General features: G+C 34.6%; 1 protein-coding gene across 2 annotated transcripts in view; it reads right to left on the reverse strand.

Annotated features, from left to right (window-relative positions):
* LOC148952085 (spondin-1-like) overlaps positions 1–16,367 on the reverse strand; it is a 185,168-nt gene that overhangs the window by 17,251 nt on the left and 151,550 nt on the right. For both annotated transcript variants that reach the window (XM_089089526.1, XM_089089525.1), the window contains exons 7-10: positions 7,834–7,964; positions 7,122–7,353; positions 4,907–5,078; positions 2,208–2,412 (exon numbers count right to left, since the gene is read on the reverse strand). In XM_089089526.1, the coding sequence (XP_088945652.1) occupies positions 2,208–2,412; positions 4,907–5,078; positions 7,122–7,353; positions 7,834–7,964 (740 nt within the window). The remainder of the gene's footprint in view (positions 1–2,207; positions 2,413–4,906; positions 5,079–7,121; positions 7,354–7,833; positions 7,965–16,367) is intronic.

A 16,367-nucleotide genomic window follows, 5' to 3' on the forward strand; every position in this document is an offset into this window, starting at 1 on the left:
GGGGAAATTTACCAGAATCTTTATACGAATTTCTTTTCAATAGTTTTACTTTCTCTTTGCCGGCTCAATTTTACATGTGGAGATGTTAAGAGGAATTGTCTGGGGGGAAACTTTTACCGGGTTGGAATTGTCTAAAGTATATCTCCATAGAAGAAGGGATTTTTCACGGGAGAAATTCGCGATGGGGAGTTTTCCACGGGATAAATTCTCCAGAGGGAACTTTCAGCAGGAGCAACTTTCTTCTAGGGGGCGGGGTATTTACGGGAAAACTTTCTCACAAAGGAGGGGATTTCTGGAACGATTTTAAAAACAATCTTTTCAAATGAGTCTTTTCCAAATTGTACTACGCTGAGACAAATTTTTCACCTGGAACCCTCCGCAAGAAATTTTTGGGGGGAAATTTTCAGCTAGAATGGAATTGTCAGGGAGGATTTTTCCTTTTGGGGGACGGAGATTTTAGCTGGGAATAACTTTCCATGGAGAAGGAAGGAAGTTCTTGGTGAAAAGGAATTTTCTATGGAGGGGGAGCCGGATTTCCCGGCATTATTTGAAAATATCAGAAATTAAATAATTTTTTTTCAACTAAAAGTAAGGAGCAACATCAAAACTGAAAAAGAACAGAAACTATTAATTATATGAGGGAGGCTACCTCCTTCTCAATACCTCACTCTTTACACTGAAGTATGACTTTTTGTACCGATTCTTTAAGAACGACTCCTGGAACACAACGGCCGTTTAATTAGAATAATAAGCTTTTTCGAAAAGTTCAGAAAAACTTTAGCATAAAGAACGAGCTGTTGAGAAGGGGGCAGCCCCCCTCATATAATTAAGAATTTATGTTTGTTTCAAGTTTAGATGTGGCTCCTTACTTTCCGTTGAAAATTTTTTTTTATTTAATCTACCACTAAATCCCCAGCGGAAAAGATTGAAAAATGGATGGCAAGTTCACTTAAACCTCTATTGTATCTCCAAAATTTTTACATACAAAACTCAAAACTCTTAAGAAACCAACTAATAAATATACAAATATTGAGTGTATCAATTTATCTGGAAATAGGCAACGTATCTCAGCTGGATTAGCAAATAAAAAATCCAGATGTGCGTTTTTTTTATTGTCTGCGTTTTCCTTTTCTTTATATATTGTGTTTAACTTAGCTTAATTAATTTTTCCCCTAGATAAAGGCTTCTGGATGTGAAGTCGAGATACTTGGATTTTTTTATTATTTAAAGTTTGTTGATTTTTTTCCACTGCTTTGTTTTAAAATATTATACCCGTCTTCTCTTTATTTTCTTAATAACGACTTAACCATGAGTAAAATTCACCATTATCATTCGAAATGTGACAAACCCATTCAAGATTATCTGAGCTTCTGAATATAGTTCTTGAAGCGGACAGAGGAAACAAAATCCAGCAAAAGTTGTTTACAGAGTTTCGTATATAGTTTAAAATAATCCAGATAATTATCAATGAATTTTGTTCAAGCAGACATTTATATCCTACTCCTTTAACTGAGCAATGGAGATCAGTTGGCTCACTCTGTTTTGTCATCATCTCGTTTGATTATTAGAGCACATAGAAGTATTTGGTATCATTGCTAACGTGTCTATAATTTCCTTCTGTTCTTACTGACAGAAGTACCTAGAAAATGCATTGTGCATGGAAAATTTAACAGTGATGATTTAAACACATTATGTTCAATATCCAAACTGAAATTTTAACCATTAACCCCATTCCTGATCTTAAAATTTCGATTTGATTGGTATAATACAACTTGCAACACTGATTTTAATTAACTAGATGTTTCGAGATTTCATCTTTTTTAACCTTTTTTATTTATTGTTTCTTTGACAAGGAAATATTGAAAATTGAAGCTTTGTAACTAATAATGTTTTTACTCTATTTTAAAAGGTTTGAAAAACAGAATCATTATCACATATATGAGTATTTAACGAAAAAGCTGAAAATCGTTTTTCAGTTTTCGGTTCTCTTATGAAATTCTAATGATTTAATTAACCCCCCTTCGAACCAATACAGCCAAATTGTTTGTTCGATTCCTTGAACATCAAAGAAATTTCAGTTTTTGCAAGAAAAGCCATCAACCTTAATGTTGTTTTTCTTATCTTCTGTAAAACGTTGTTCAATATCTTTGTACCTTTGAAATTACGACAGTTGATTTGTAACGGGTAAAATGACAACAAAAACAAACCTGATCCTCTTCATCACAAATCATTAGTTCAGCAGCACACATTTCCTTTTCCATCAGTTCCACGTGGCATTTCTTCCGCCCCATTCGATTAAAATACCGCCTTGTCCTGGACCTAAACCCTTTTCCACAGGTAACTGAACATGATGACCATGGACTCCAGTCACTTACAGCACAAACATCGTCGTGTTTGAATGTATCTTCACCACTGAAATAAAAGAAATTCGAATGGAACTTCAAAAAAATCAACTAGATCGTATTTGCTATAAACAAATCCTCGCTTCTTTAAATAAAAAATATACAAATTAAAACTATTGGGTACAGACCATAATCTTGAAAGCCTTGAGATGATTGAGAAGTTTTTCCACCAGAAAAGGTAAGCAGGGAAATTATTCAAAATTTATTGTCTTACAATTGATGAACAATTAATGGTCTAATCAGAACTAAAACAGAGTGACTTCATATGCATTTATTGGAACCAAAGCCATCCTAGTTACTGTGTTCACGCCTGAGCACAAACAACTTACGCATATTTAAATGTTTGCGAGGTCCAAAATCCATGCATACACACAGAGTGATAACGTTACTACGAAAAATGGGCTTAAACCAAAGGGATTTATGAGGATAAGTTGTGAGGTAGTTGGGTGTGCGTGAAAAATTGCGGTTAAGGAGTGGCGTTTGATTACTTTAGATTTGAAAATTCGAAAAACTCGAGGTAATTATTTTAATAGTATTTATAAATAATTAATTATAAATAAAAGTAGGCTATTCTAATTTAAAAACAATGCATTCAAATGAACTTATATAAGTTTCACTCTAAGTGACTAAAGCTGGTTTTTACATCCCGAATCATTGGTTCTTACTTTGCCTGGGCGACATCTTAAGAATTGCGCATTTGCGAGTCGCGGCTTTATATTTCTGAAGTATGAACTTGCACGCAAATCTTTTAACTAACGGGGCAACAGAAGGAATATAAAAGTTTTCTTCTGCAGTTGCAAAAGAATATCTAAAATGAAGCTTTATGGTTCTTTTACAAATTACGAAAATTCATGCGGTTTAGCAATCCATGCGGAAATTCCGTCCGTTTTTATGCTAGAAAAAATCTCTAGCTTTCCGCAACGTTTTGGTCAAATCAGGATGGAATCTTGCCAGGATTTTTAAATTAATAAAATCATGAGCATGGATTATCAAAAACTGCAAGATGTTGTAACTTTGCTTCAAGGCTACCCAGCTTCTATGATCCTGCGCACCCAGGCTATAAGAAAACTAAGAAAAACGGTATCATTTGGCTCTCTATTGCTCAACAGCTTTCAGATGAGGGTAAGAACATAGGTCATGCTGTTGCAATAATTTGAAATCTTTGCCTTAAAACGCAGCGTTATTTTAGCCATAGTTCGAACAGAAACTGACGTATTTCCGCATGGATTTCCGCAATGTGTAAACGAACCATTAATATATATTTTATTATGAAAATTCCCATAATTGCTCAAAAAACTAAGCATATATCAAGACTTTCACATCAAGGATTAAAATATTTAGTTGCATTCATAAATTTGTGAACGGCATTATATTCATAAGCCAAATAGTATATTGCGATACCTTCCAAAATTGCACATTCATTTGTCTAAGAATACTGTGGACTATATATAAAAATACACATAAATTGTTATATTTTCAACCATTATACACCCAAAAAATATGAAGGAAAAATTTGCAGGTTGAGGTATACTCATTTAGAGAAAAGATTAGTGTTTAAGCCATATTAACAAATGCCCTCTTTTTCATATTAGTGTAATTGCTATCCATTTAAGTTTTTGCAAAAATTTCGAAAATTGGTTGGACGATTACAAATGGACTAAGTTAGTTGCAGGAATAAAATATAATTGCACAATAACAAACCACAATGAAAACCTGGTAAAGCATTAAAAGATCCATGTCTGTCTGTAGTAAAGGTCTGTGGTAAAAGGTCTAGGACTAGACACTCTAAACAATGGAAAACTTTTAAGCTGTACGCAAGAACCAAATAACTACGCAAGGCAGTGGCGGACCCAGGATTTTTTAGGGGGGAGGGCGCATAACAGGTTGATGCGATATACTTGCGTTAGGAGCAAGTTTAATTAACGCAAACTTGCGTTAATTAAGTAAATTACACTGCTTCAGACTATGTTAGGGGGGTCGCCCCCATTGCTCCTCCCCTTGATCCGCCAGTGAAGCAAGGACAGCAAAGTATATAAAATGTTAACAACCTGGAATGGATTATTCGAAGATACAAAATAATAAAAAGAAGCAGACTCTAAAAATGCTTATTTGATTCATTTAATTTAAGCAATAACAAAATATTTTTTAAGTCATACCTAATCTAAATTTGACAAACAATAAAAATCAAATCGTTTTACGTAAGTTTTCCACTGTTTTGAATAAGATGCTAGATAAATCGCAATTGGTTTCACTGTGTCGATGGGAATACTCTAAAATTCCATAGACATCAATTTTACGATTAGTCCCAATAAAAAAAATTATGTAGATTAATATCTTTTTCCTGTGATGAAGCACCTACGAAAGTCATTTCCTGCTTATAATACATTGATTTTAAATTACCAATCTTGTACTAGAATGACTTAGTTTTCCCTACCAAAAAATTCTAAACAGGAAATAAATTCGTTGTTTGTCAGACTTAATGAATCAATCACTTAATCACTTACTCGCATGTTTCAATTGTAGCAGCACACATTTCTTTTTCCACGAGCTGGCGATCACAGCCCATCATGTCTGCTTTCATCTGATTAATGTAGAATCTCTGACGCATCCGAAGGCCTTTCCCACAGGTTACTGAACACTGGCTCCATTGTCCCCACTCAGAAACAGCACATTCCGCTAGAAGAGCACAATTGAAATCAATTTGAAAATAAAAAACTAAAATTTATTGCCTATAGAGTGGAAACTTTTGGTAATAGCTTTCTCCTGTCCCCGAAACAGGATTTCTACCAAGTTCATCGTAAGAAGGAGATCGTAACAGGGGGGGGGTATTATTCGGTCCATTTACAAATAAGTAGGGGGTGGAACCTCTAATATGTGCTTTACTATTTATTCTTATAAAATAAACACATTAGATACAGGAATAAAAGATTAGTTGCTTGGATGCGCAATCCATTCATGCCCTTTTTTGTGCTGTTAGAAAATACGAACTCTCTAACCAATAAGAAAAAATGGAACTGAATATTATTTTTCTGTTTTAGAGAGAGTTGTCTTCAAGGCTAAGCTAATCCAAGCACTAAAAACTTTGAAATCTGCTCTGAATTACAAAGACTATGGCACCCATGACTAATGTACTAAAGGGAGAAATAAATCATAATAAAAGACAGTGAAAAAAATGATGATGCATCTGTCCCCTTAAAACCAAAAATTTTTTTGACAAGACCCGTGACAAACTTAGAAACCTGATACGTACGCTTTATAGAAGCCTAGAGTTCAAACTCACAGACCAAACTAAGACGGACCCAAAAAACTTTTGGCGAAAGGTGTAGTGCAAGGAAACGAATGACAGACCAAGATTAAAAAAATAGCCACTACCGACAGAAGTGAGACAATATTAAACGAAGTCAAAATACCAAGTCAACATAACCCCCATCTTCAGGAATGGAAGCATTGTCAAATTAGATTATTGTGTACCAATTAGCCTAACTTTTTTCTGTCATCACAATTCCTGGACGCATTGTCACTGATTCAATTTTCATGTTGCTGTCATGCATAGACAATTTATTCCCTAAACAACAAGACTTCCAGTCAATAAAATACAACAGAGACCATTTTCTTGGGTCATACCAAGTCAGCAGTGACCTAGTAGACAAAGGACACACAGTTGGTCAGCAACTCCTAGATTCTGTCCAGCTTATAGTTTACTAAGAGCATGATTAATATTAAACAGGTGCTGAAACATTAGCATAAATAGCGTTTGGGTTTGTTGGGCGGCTGTTCCTCTAACATACAGGGTAAATTCTGTTGGTTTTAATATGTAACACCCCTCTTAAAAAGCCCTTTTGTATTACTTTTATTTCGTTTTTCCTATCGAATTTAAGTTCATTCTAAATGGTAGGGGCACTTTACCACCTCAACCCCAAATTTTTACACTAACAACTAACATGTGTATATTAATGGCTTAAGTACAATATAACTCGTTTAGATGTATTCGATTTATGCAACACAAATTCCATCTTTGACTCAATTCCCTTGAAAAGACAAAAATGTTTAAATGACCAAACCCTTCCCCTTCTCCCACAAGAATACCAGAATCATTTGATGCATCTCTCGTCAAAATTTGAAAAAGACTGGCGTTAGAACTTATTTTTTACTCTTCTTTGCTTCCCTCTTTAAAAACCACAACTGTAAACTATGTGTGCAACCTTGTAATACCCTACAAAAATAAAACAAACCTCAATTTTATCCAATTATTCAAATGAAGCTTTCAAATTATTGTCTATGTGTCATTAATTTTTGGGATGTTCTCCTTTTTGGGATGGGATGTGCCACTCCCCGAGCAGTTCCACTCCAGGGAGGATTCCTTGACAATTTTTTAAACTTTTACACTAATTGGCCATCTTGAAGATAGTATTTTGTTCCTGTTTGAGATAACATTTGTTATAGTTCACAAAATAGTCCAAAAAGTCCCTTGCTATAACATAGTCTCTCTTATTACTTTAAAAGGACAGTAAGCTCAAAATTCCTGTTTCAACGAGCCCTCTTTCAATATCCCACCAAGTACTGGTTCTAAAGGATTAGCGTTAAAAAGAAAAAAAAAAGCAAAAGATAAACACACATTTGCGACAGTCTATTACAAACAATCTACTGCAGTCAGTTTTCATAAATATTTATCAAACATGCCTCATTTCACTTAATCTAAATAGGGAAGGATAAACTTACGTCTACTAGCGTCCTCACTATTGTCACTATGTGTTAATTCAGATTCGTCGTCAAAAGAAGAGACAGGGTCAGAACAGCTTTTGTCATAGACTCTTTGCCTGGAAATAACTAATTTGGCGATAGGTTTCATCGGAGTATTCGTAGGGTCGTAAAATGGGGACCTTGGATCTGCTGGCCAGCTTGACGATATTCGTCTTATCTTTTCACGTGGGTGAGTTGGTGCATTTGCAGACTAAAAACACCCAGAAAAGTTTTAGAAATGAGTTTGTGCTTGGTTAAGTAGTAGAGATTTGGGACAACCAGCTTTTACACACAAAAAAAAAAATCAAAGACAGTAAAGAATAGATAGAAAATTGAGCAAAAATGAAAGTCAACCTATAGAAAAAATATATTCTACTCTAAATACCAATACTATTAAGTATGTTCCATGTATTTTTTTTTTTAATTATTGAATTTTCTTTAAAACATTCAAGGTTTCACATAAACTTGAAACACGATTTTCTCGACTATCTCCCGTCTCACCTAGTACTTCCGTCTCCCTGCAATTGCTCAAAACCATTTCCCGGATTAATGGATGTTGGCCTTGAAGGATCGCTTTGATGCTTCAAAGTTTTTTCAGAGCTTCAAACAGCCAAGTAACAAATAACAGCTTTGAAAGTTTTTTTTTAAATAAAAAAATTGAGGAAAGATATTACAAAAAATGGAAACATACCATATACGTAATTCCACTATCTGTTCCAGCATCCCATGGATAGAGATTGAGTGTGCGGCTATCAACCCAGCTACAATTGCGTAGGCATAATTCAAGCGCTGAAGCTCCAACAATCCAGTCGGGAGAAGGACCTGAAATGTCATTATAGATATATATATATATATATATATATATATATATATATATATATATATATATATATATATATATATATATATATATATATATATATATATTTCTGTTTATGATTGGAAAAAGTTTGTATCCATTTCTTTTTTAAACGCTACAAAGCTAATCCACAAAAGGCGTGATGAGGACTCTTCCCATCAAATTTGGTCAAAATTCTCAGATCCTTCCTCTTAGATGTTCATATCACAAAAATTAGAGACCCTCTTCCCCCTCAAACATACCAAGTGGATGTGCGATTGTGTCAGTACAATCCAAATTCATAACCAGGCAATAGCTACTGCTTAAGTTGGGCTGATATCAGACAAATCCTTTCGGCAGAAGGGCAGAAGACGAAATTCTGAAGACTCCCTCCGTTACGCCCATATATGAGTTAGGTAGAAGCTAGGCTTGCTATAGTCTGCTATTAGGCCAAGGCCTTAAATGCATACAAAACTTAATAACACAGAATAAGAATGGATAGTCTTTACAAAAAAGTAGGAGTTTGGACTTCAAGAATTAGGAAATTGGGACTTCCAGGTTGATTTTTCCTGAATTATTTCCTAAGAATCTACAAGAGAATTCGTTATTGATCTCAGTGCTCGAAGGGATAATTTTATGGTCTACATGAATCCACTAAACGCTCCCTAAGAATTTTACTTTCGAAGTTAGGATAGTTCCGTTTTATTCTTATTTATACTTACAGAAAATTTTTTTTTATATTTTTTCTGGAAAATCCCATGGGAAAACTTCAGAGGTTATTTGTTTCTCTTTTTACGATCCTCATACCACAAACAATTTTCTAACTTTAACTTTTTACCGTTGCAGAGCCACAGACCGGTGATCACGATTCTTTAAAAAGCAGTAGTTTCGCTTCGTGACGCAACCAGATGTATTCTACAGAAAGCACAATATTGGTCAAATTTCATTCGCTTTTCATAATTTCACTTTCGGAGGGCAACATAAACTGATAATTTCCAGTTGTTCCATTGTAGCTTATGTGGAATTCACTGTAAAACGAAAGTTATTTTCTGAAATATCTAAAATACACGATAGCATAATTATCGTGTTTTCTTTAGTTTTAAATCACATTTTCGTTTGCAATTCAATGTGATTTGTCATCTAGTATACTTTTTTATATGACATATATACTAAGAACCAATTCATCCTTCCTGTTTATCCTTCACAGACTCACACACACTAAACTAAGACGTTCCCTCATTCTATTGTAATTTTGCTTTGTCTTCTAACGACAGATTTCATTGTGCAGTATTTTCGTTTGCAATTCAGTGTGATTTTTTCTATTTCTTCTTCCATGCCCTTTTCTTTAGCTGTTTGGAGTCATTTGCAATATTTTTTAATTTTGAATATACCATATATACTAAAACGATACGACCAACTCTGGGAAAAATTATATAATTTTTGCTCTTAGAATATATGCAAATATGACATCACTCACATTTTTCTGGAATGAATTCAAGAGATTCATGGACAGTAAACTAACAGGTTCCTTTATTCCATTGTAATTTTGCTTTGTCTTCCAACCGCAGATTTCGTTGAGCAAACCTTTTTGTTTGGAATTCAGTATGATTTTTGTTATTTTTTGTTCCATGCTTTTTTTTAGCTGTTCGAAGTCATTGCTTATCTTTTGTAAATTTGCATATTAACGCACATAAACGATCTAAATAGATCACGATTTTGATAAAATTCGCTTAGAGCCATAATTTGGGAAAAAAAAATCATGCCAGTGACGTCACATTTATACACGTTTCAAGAGCAAAAATTGCATCATTTTCCCCCAGGAATTATCACATCGTTTTTAGTATCTATGACGCCTGCAAAATTACAAAAGACGGCAAATGACTACGAAAAGCTAAAGAAAAAGGCATGGAACAAGAAACAGGACAAATCACATTGAATTTATATATTAAGAGCATAGGAAAGATCGGTAATTTAATTTTTACTACAGACAATATAATATGATACAATTTGATATAATTTTTGCTAAGGACAAATAACCAAGATAGTCAACCTAGTGCAGCATATATTCCACAGAATAGTGGGGGAGATAAAAGGAGAGTTGGTATTCGTGGGGGTTATGATGACAGGTGGCGGACGAGCCCCCTGTCATCGGGCGGCCGTCGTGCGTTGCAGTTTGGTGACTGGGACCCTGATCTTTGACGGTATTCTGTTTATCGAAGTTTCTCTGGTGGACATTTTGAGGGTAATTTCAGTGCTAAAAGTGTTCAATAGCGGGGGATGGCCCATGGGCACAGTAGTGCGTGTTAAGTTGTTGCAGTGGAATACTCAAGGTCATAATCATGATAAAATGAATGATTTGTTTAGGCTAGACGATAATGATGTTATCAGCTTAGTTGAGACATGGCAGAATGTGCCAGTATTTAGAAAAGGTTTACAAGTTTCCATGTTACAAGAAAGAAAAGTAAGAATAATCGAATTTATGGTGGTGTTACACTGTAGATAACGAAAAATATATTTAGTGCATGTGATAGGTTAAAATCGCAATCAGAGAATGTGATTTGGTTGAAGATTATTATAGGAATTGTTGAGTTTATAATTTGGGCGGTGTATATCCCTCTAGAATTAAGTAGTAAAAGTTGGCAGGAGGATACGTGGGACATTTTATATTCAGAGGCTTTTAAGTATAGGAGGTTGTATAAAGATTACAAGTGTATATCTTAGATGACTTCAATGCATACACAAGCGAGATTTTGGAGAAGTGGATTGATCCTTTGTAGGCTGAAGAAGAGGATGATGGTATGAATGATGGGAATATGCAAGGAGATTTGAAGATGTATGGAAAAAGGACAAGTAAGGACCGGTCGCAGAGAAAAAATAATTGGGGAACTAACTTTTGGATTTTTATGGAATTGAGAAGTTATAATACATATAATTTCACTAAGAAAAAAACTGATTTAGATAAAATTGGGGATAAGGTGGTTAAATGGGTAGGAGAGAGGGTAGTTGAGAGGAATTTGGAGGTAACCCAAAGAACAGAGAATGGCCAAGTGGATAAAGGTTTAGGACAATTATGCCAGATAATAGAGAGTTTAGAGACTTATGATTTAGCAAATAGAAGAATAACGAAAAATAAGAAGGAGAAGGGATTTTTTTATGATGATTGTGCAGAAAAAATGGAAGTGGTGGAAGCAATAAGAAAGCTGAAAAAGAATAAAGAAGAAGCAGCTGTTCTGGTATATCGACAGAAGCGGAGGGAATACAGAGACTTCAAAGTAAGAAGAGGGAACAAGATAAAGTCAGGAACTCTGAAATTGAGAAACAATTTGTAACGAAGGAACAAAAAAAATTCTGGCAACTAGTACAAGGATCTATTAACCCTCCTACTACAGAGCAAATACTAGGAGCTGATGAATGGCCCGAATGCCATAAATCACTGGATAACAAAAAGGATGATAGTCTGAAGGATTTCTCACAGATTTTAAGCCAACAGGCTTGCTACCCACTCAGAAAGGAGGATTACAAACTTATCTCACCAATTACGCATGAGGAGATTGGTAAAGCCCTGAATTCTAAGAAGGGGGATCTGCACCGGGGACAGATAAGATCCCGTTGAAAATTTGGAAGTGGGGAAAATCATACTTTGCTGCAATTTTGATGAGATTATTTTCCGTTTTGGTAAGTTCGTGTAAGTGGCCTGAAAGTGGAGTTTGTCAGTTATAATACCATTATTTAAGAAGGGGGATAGGTCTCAACATAATAATTATCGAGGAATTCCTCTAGGGAAAGTTTACCCAAGTTGTTTCTTAAGTTGTTAGACTTTAGACTAAGGAGGTGGATAGAAAATAGGGATGTTTTGGATAAGGTTCAGGTGCGTTTTGAGAAGGCTTTGGGACGACTGATCATATATTTAGTCTGCAGGCTTTAGTTGATATTACTTAAAAAAAAACTTTCCGAAAAATAAGCTATTCAAAAAAAAGTAAAGGCCATTTTAAATTTAAGCTCAGCAGATAAAAATACCTGTTAAAATTCAAACTTAAAACGGCCAGAAACTACTAATAAAGAATAAATGAAACCCAAAACGAACAGAAATTAAATAAAAAATAATAGGAAAAAACATACAACAAGTAATAATATAAATGTATAAATAGATCTTAAAGCAAGTAATGCTTGGATTGAATATGAAAATCAAGCTTAAAAAGAAAAATATATTTTGCTATTGAAGTATATATAAAACTCAAAACGAACAGAAATTAAATAAACAATCAATGCAAACAAGCATACAATAGATATTAATGTAAATGAATAAACAAATCTTAAAACAAGTGAAACTTAAATTGAACATGCAAATCAAGCTTGAAACGAACAAAAATCACTACAAACAAGAGTTCGGGTATCGCCTCCTTCTCTCACTGTAAAAGTCTAAAACTTACTGGGTCATTGGCGCTTTACTGAAAACCAATTTTATGAAAAAAAGTGTCTTTTGTACATAATATTGAAAATAAACATTAAAATTAAAGTAAAATTTTTAACTGATCAGCCTTCAGCAATTAATACTATTATACATCAAATATTTAGTTTAATTTACTAGCTTTATTTAAACTTGTTCAAGACCAATATAGTTTCACTACAACCAAAATTTGGATACAGCCCCCCTCCTTAACTGTTAATAAAAACCAAAAGCCTACTGCGTCATTGCTGCTTTACTGAAGACGAATTATATTATAAATATTTTCTTTTCCAGTTCTTACAGCATTGAAAATAAAAATAAAATTAGAGTTAAATAAATTCTTGTACTGATGGATCTTTCAACAACTAATATCATTATATATCAAATACTCAGTTTGATTTTGTTTATACTTTCCAAGACTGTTCAAGACGCATATAGTTTTCAGTAAAGCGCCCATGACGCAGTAGGTTTTAGTCTTTTACAGTGAGAGAAGGAGGCGATACCGAAACTCTTGTTTGTAGTGATTTTTGTTCGTTTCAAGCTTGATCTGCATATTCAATTTAAGTTTGACTCGTTTTAAGATTTATTTATTCATTTACATTAATATCTATTGTATGTTTGTTTGCAGTGATTGTTTATTTAATTTCTGTTCGTTTTGAGTTTCATTTATACTTCAATAGCCAAACATTTTTTTTCGTTTTAAGCTTGATTTTCATACTCAATCGGAGCATTACTCGATTTAAGAATCATTTATTCATTTATATTATTACTTGTTGTATGTTTTTTCCTGTGATTGTTTATTTAATTTCTGTTCGTTTTGGGTTTCATTTATTCTTTAATAGTAATTTCTGGTCGTTTTGAGTTTGAATTTTAACAGGTATTTGTATATGCTGAGCTTAAGTTTAATATGGCCTTTAATTTTCTTTGAAAAACTTTTTTTTCGGAATTTTTTTTTTTTTATTTATTTTTTTTTCTTTTTTGATTGCAAAATGTTTCAAGTTTTTAGAAATTCTATATTTCAAAATAAAAAAAAAAAAAAAAAAATCTTCATCAAAGTATCAAAATTGGTATCAAAGTAACAATATCAAGATGAAAACAGTTTTCCCCCTTAGAAATGAGCCCCCCTTGAAGTTTATACGACGACCCCTATATGAAGTGCGTCTGGTAAAAAATAAGTGGAGTGTGGGGGGAGGATAGCTCTCCTCCGATCACTTTTTACTCTTAAGAAGCGAATTACAACTTTCAATTTCCAATAAAATTAGCCCTCTATGAAGTTTATACGAGCATCCCTTCAATAACAACAATATTTTCCCCCAGGGCATAACTTGCAACGCCTATTCTCGGGCCTTGGGGGGCTGTGTCGACACCGGAGTTTTTGTTATCTGAACTTTGAATTTATTTTATCAAAATGTCTATCTCAAAATTTTTATCTGATGCATTTAGGGCGTGGACGGGGGGGGGGGGCTAGTTGCCCTCCAATATCTTTTTACTCTTAAAAAGTGAACGAGAACTTTCAATTTCCAGTCAAATGAACCCTTTCCAAAGTTGATACAAGCGTCCCTTCCGTGAAAACGATATATACCCCCAGAGCATTACATACAACACCTGCCTCTGGGCCATGGGGGGCTGCGTCGACACAGGAGTTTTTCTTATCTGACTTTTTAATGATTTTTAATGAAATGACTATTTAAAAAATTTTATCGGATTGGCTTGGGGAAAAAAGGGTGGTTGAGGGGGGCTAGTTGCCTTCGGATTTTATTTGACTCTTAAAAATTGAATTAGAACTTTCAATTTCCAATCAAATAAGCCCTCTCTGAAGTTTATACGAGCATCCCTTTCATAAGAACCATACACGCCCCTAGGACAACACTTACAACACCTACCCCCTGGGCCCTGGGGGGTTTTGTTGACACCGGTTTTTTTTTTATCTAATTTTTGAACAAATTTTAAAAAACTCACTATCTCAAAATTTGTAGCGGTGGGTTTTGTGGAAAAAAGGGCATGGGGGGGGCTAATTGCCCTTAAATCTCTTGACTCTTAAAAAGTGAACTAGAACATTCAATTTCCAATCAGATGAGATCTCTATGAAGTTTATACGAGCATCCCTTTCATAAGAACCATACATACCCTTAGGGTGTAACTTCTCCCGGGCCCTGGGGGGTTGTATTGACAACGGAGTTTTTCTTATCTGACCTTTGAACTATTTCATTCTTAACAAAATCTGTATCTCAAAATTTTCATCAGATAAGTTTGGACAAAGAAGGCATGGGGGGGGGGGTAGTTGCCCTTGGATATCTTTTGACTATTAAATAGTGAACTCGAACTTTCAATTTCCAGTCAAATGATCCCTCTCTCATGTTTATACGAGTATCCTTTTCATAAGAACCATATATGCCCCAGGACTTAACTTACAACGCCTGCCCCCGAGCCCTGGGGGGGGGGTTTGTGTCGACAACCTGATGTTTTGTTATCTGACTTTTGAACAATTTTTTAACTTAATGGCTACCCCAAAATTTTTATCAGATGCATTTGGGAAAAAAGGGGCGTGGGAGAGGGGGGGGCTAGCTGACCTCCAATGTATTTTGATTCTCAAAAACTGAACTAGAACTTTCAATTTCCAATCAAATTAGCCCTCTCTGAAGTTTTTACGCGCAGCCCTTCCATAAGGACCATATATTCACCCAGGGCATAACTTATTTTGTCTTATGTATGGAGGTTTAGATGAAAGCTTTTATCACTTGATGTGTGAATATGAGGAGCTGTTTGTTGCAATTGTTTGGTAGGGGGGATTATAATTTTGAGTGATCGGTGAAAGTGTGTGTAGAATAGTGCGTTATGGGTATCAGAAGCTTGGCACGATTCCTTCGTCTCGTGATGAATCATAGAAGTAGATTTCTCTAGGATTAGGTTAGGATTTGTGCAATTTCTTTGTAATGGTTTTTTGTTTATATTTTTTGTCATGGCCTATGGGCTTTTAGTGCAAATAAATTAAGTGCAAATATTCTATTCTATATTCTACGCACTTGAGTGTTTTTGGCAACAGTGTGTGTCAAATTAAAAATAAAAGAAACATGAGTAGGAATGTCCACAAAAAAATATGCCATCAAACTCTAGGTAGATGTGGCTAGAGTAGAAGTAGATTGTTAGTGCTTTATTTTTTTTTTTAGACGAAAAGGGCAGTCAAACTGACTAATTAGTTTCGCTTATTTACTTTATCGCTAAAGTGTGGTAACTCTGTGACATTGCCCTAAAAGTAGTAGAAAGGCCTCAATAGGTCCCACGAGAACACCGTGCTGCCACCTACAACTTTTTTACATAATTTATGCATGTTTTTATGTCTGTTGGTTTTCTCAGTGAGAATGGAAAAACAGTATTTTTCTCACTTAAAAAAACATGAATTTTCTCACTTTGATGGATTTTTTCTTGGACGGTTATGTGTGTTGGTCAATTTATTTCATGTTTTTCATGGATGTCAACAGTAATTTATGCCTGTTTTATGGTTTTTGTCAGTGAGAATGAAAAAACAGGAACTTTCTCACATTTATGGATGTCAACAGCAATTTATGTCTAGGCCTCATGAGCTCGTGACAGGACCACGTGGTTTATGGTTTTTGTCAGTGAGAATGAAAAAACAGGAACTTTCTCACTTTGATGGATGTTTTATGGTTCATTGTCAGTGAGAATGGAAAAACAGGAATTTTCTCACTTTGATGGATGTTTCAAGGTCGATTTATTTGCTGTTGTTTGTCCAGGTGTAATGACATTGGGTGATTTACATAATCGGTGGGGGACTTATTGGTTCACGAATGGGGAATTAAGAAACGAACATGGCTTCTTTGATCTTTAGGCTAACCTAACCTGAGAACTTGATTTACATAATCGGCGGGGAAATTATTGATTCACGAAGGGGGAATTAAGAAACAAACATGGCTTCTTTGAT

The sequence above is a fragment of the Artemia sp. Qi Xiang Cuo genome, chromosome 5 (assembly GCF_049724085.1).
Source record: "Artemia sp. Qi Xiang Cuo chromosome 5, ASM4972408v1, whole genome shotgun sequence".
NCBI classification, from domain to species: Eukaryota; Metazoa; Arthropoda; class Branchiopoda; order Anostraca; family Artemiidae; genus Artemia; species Artemia sp. Qi Xiang Cuo.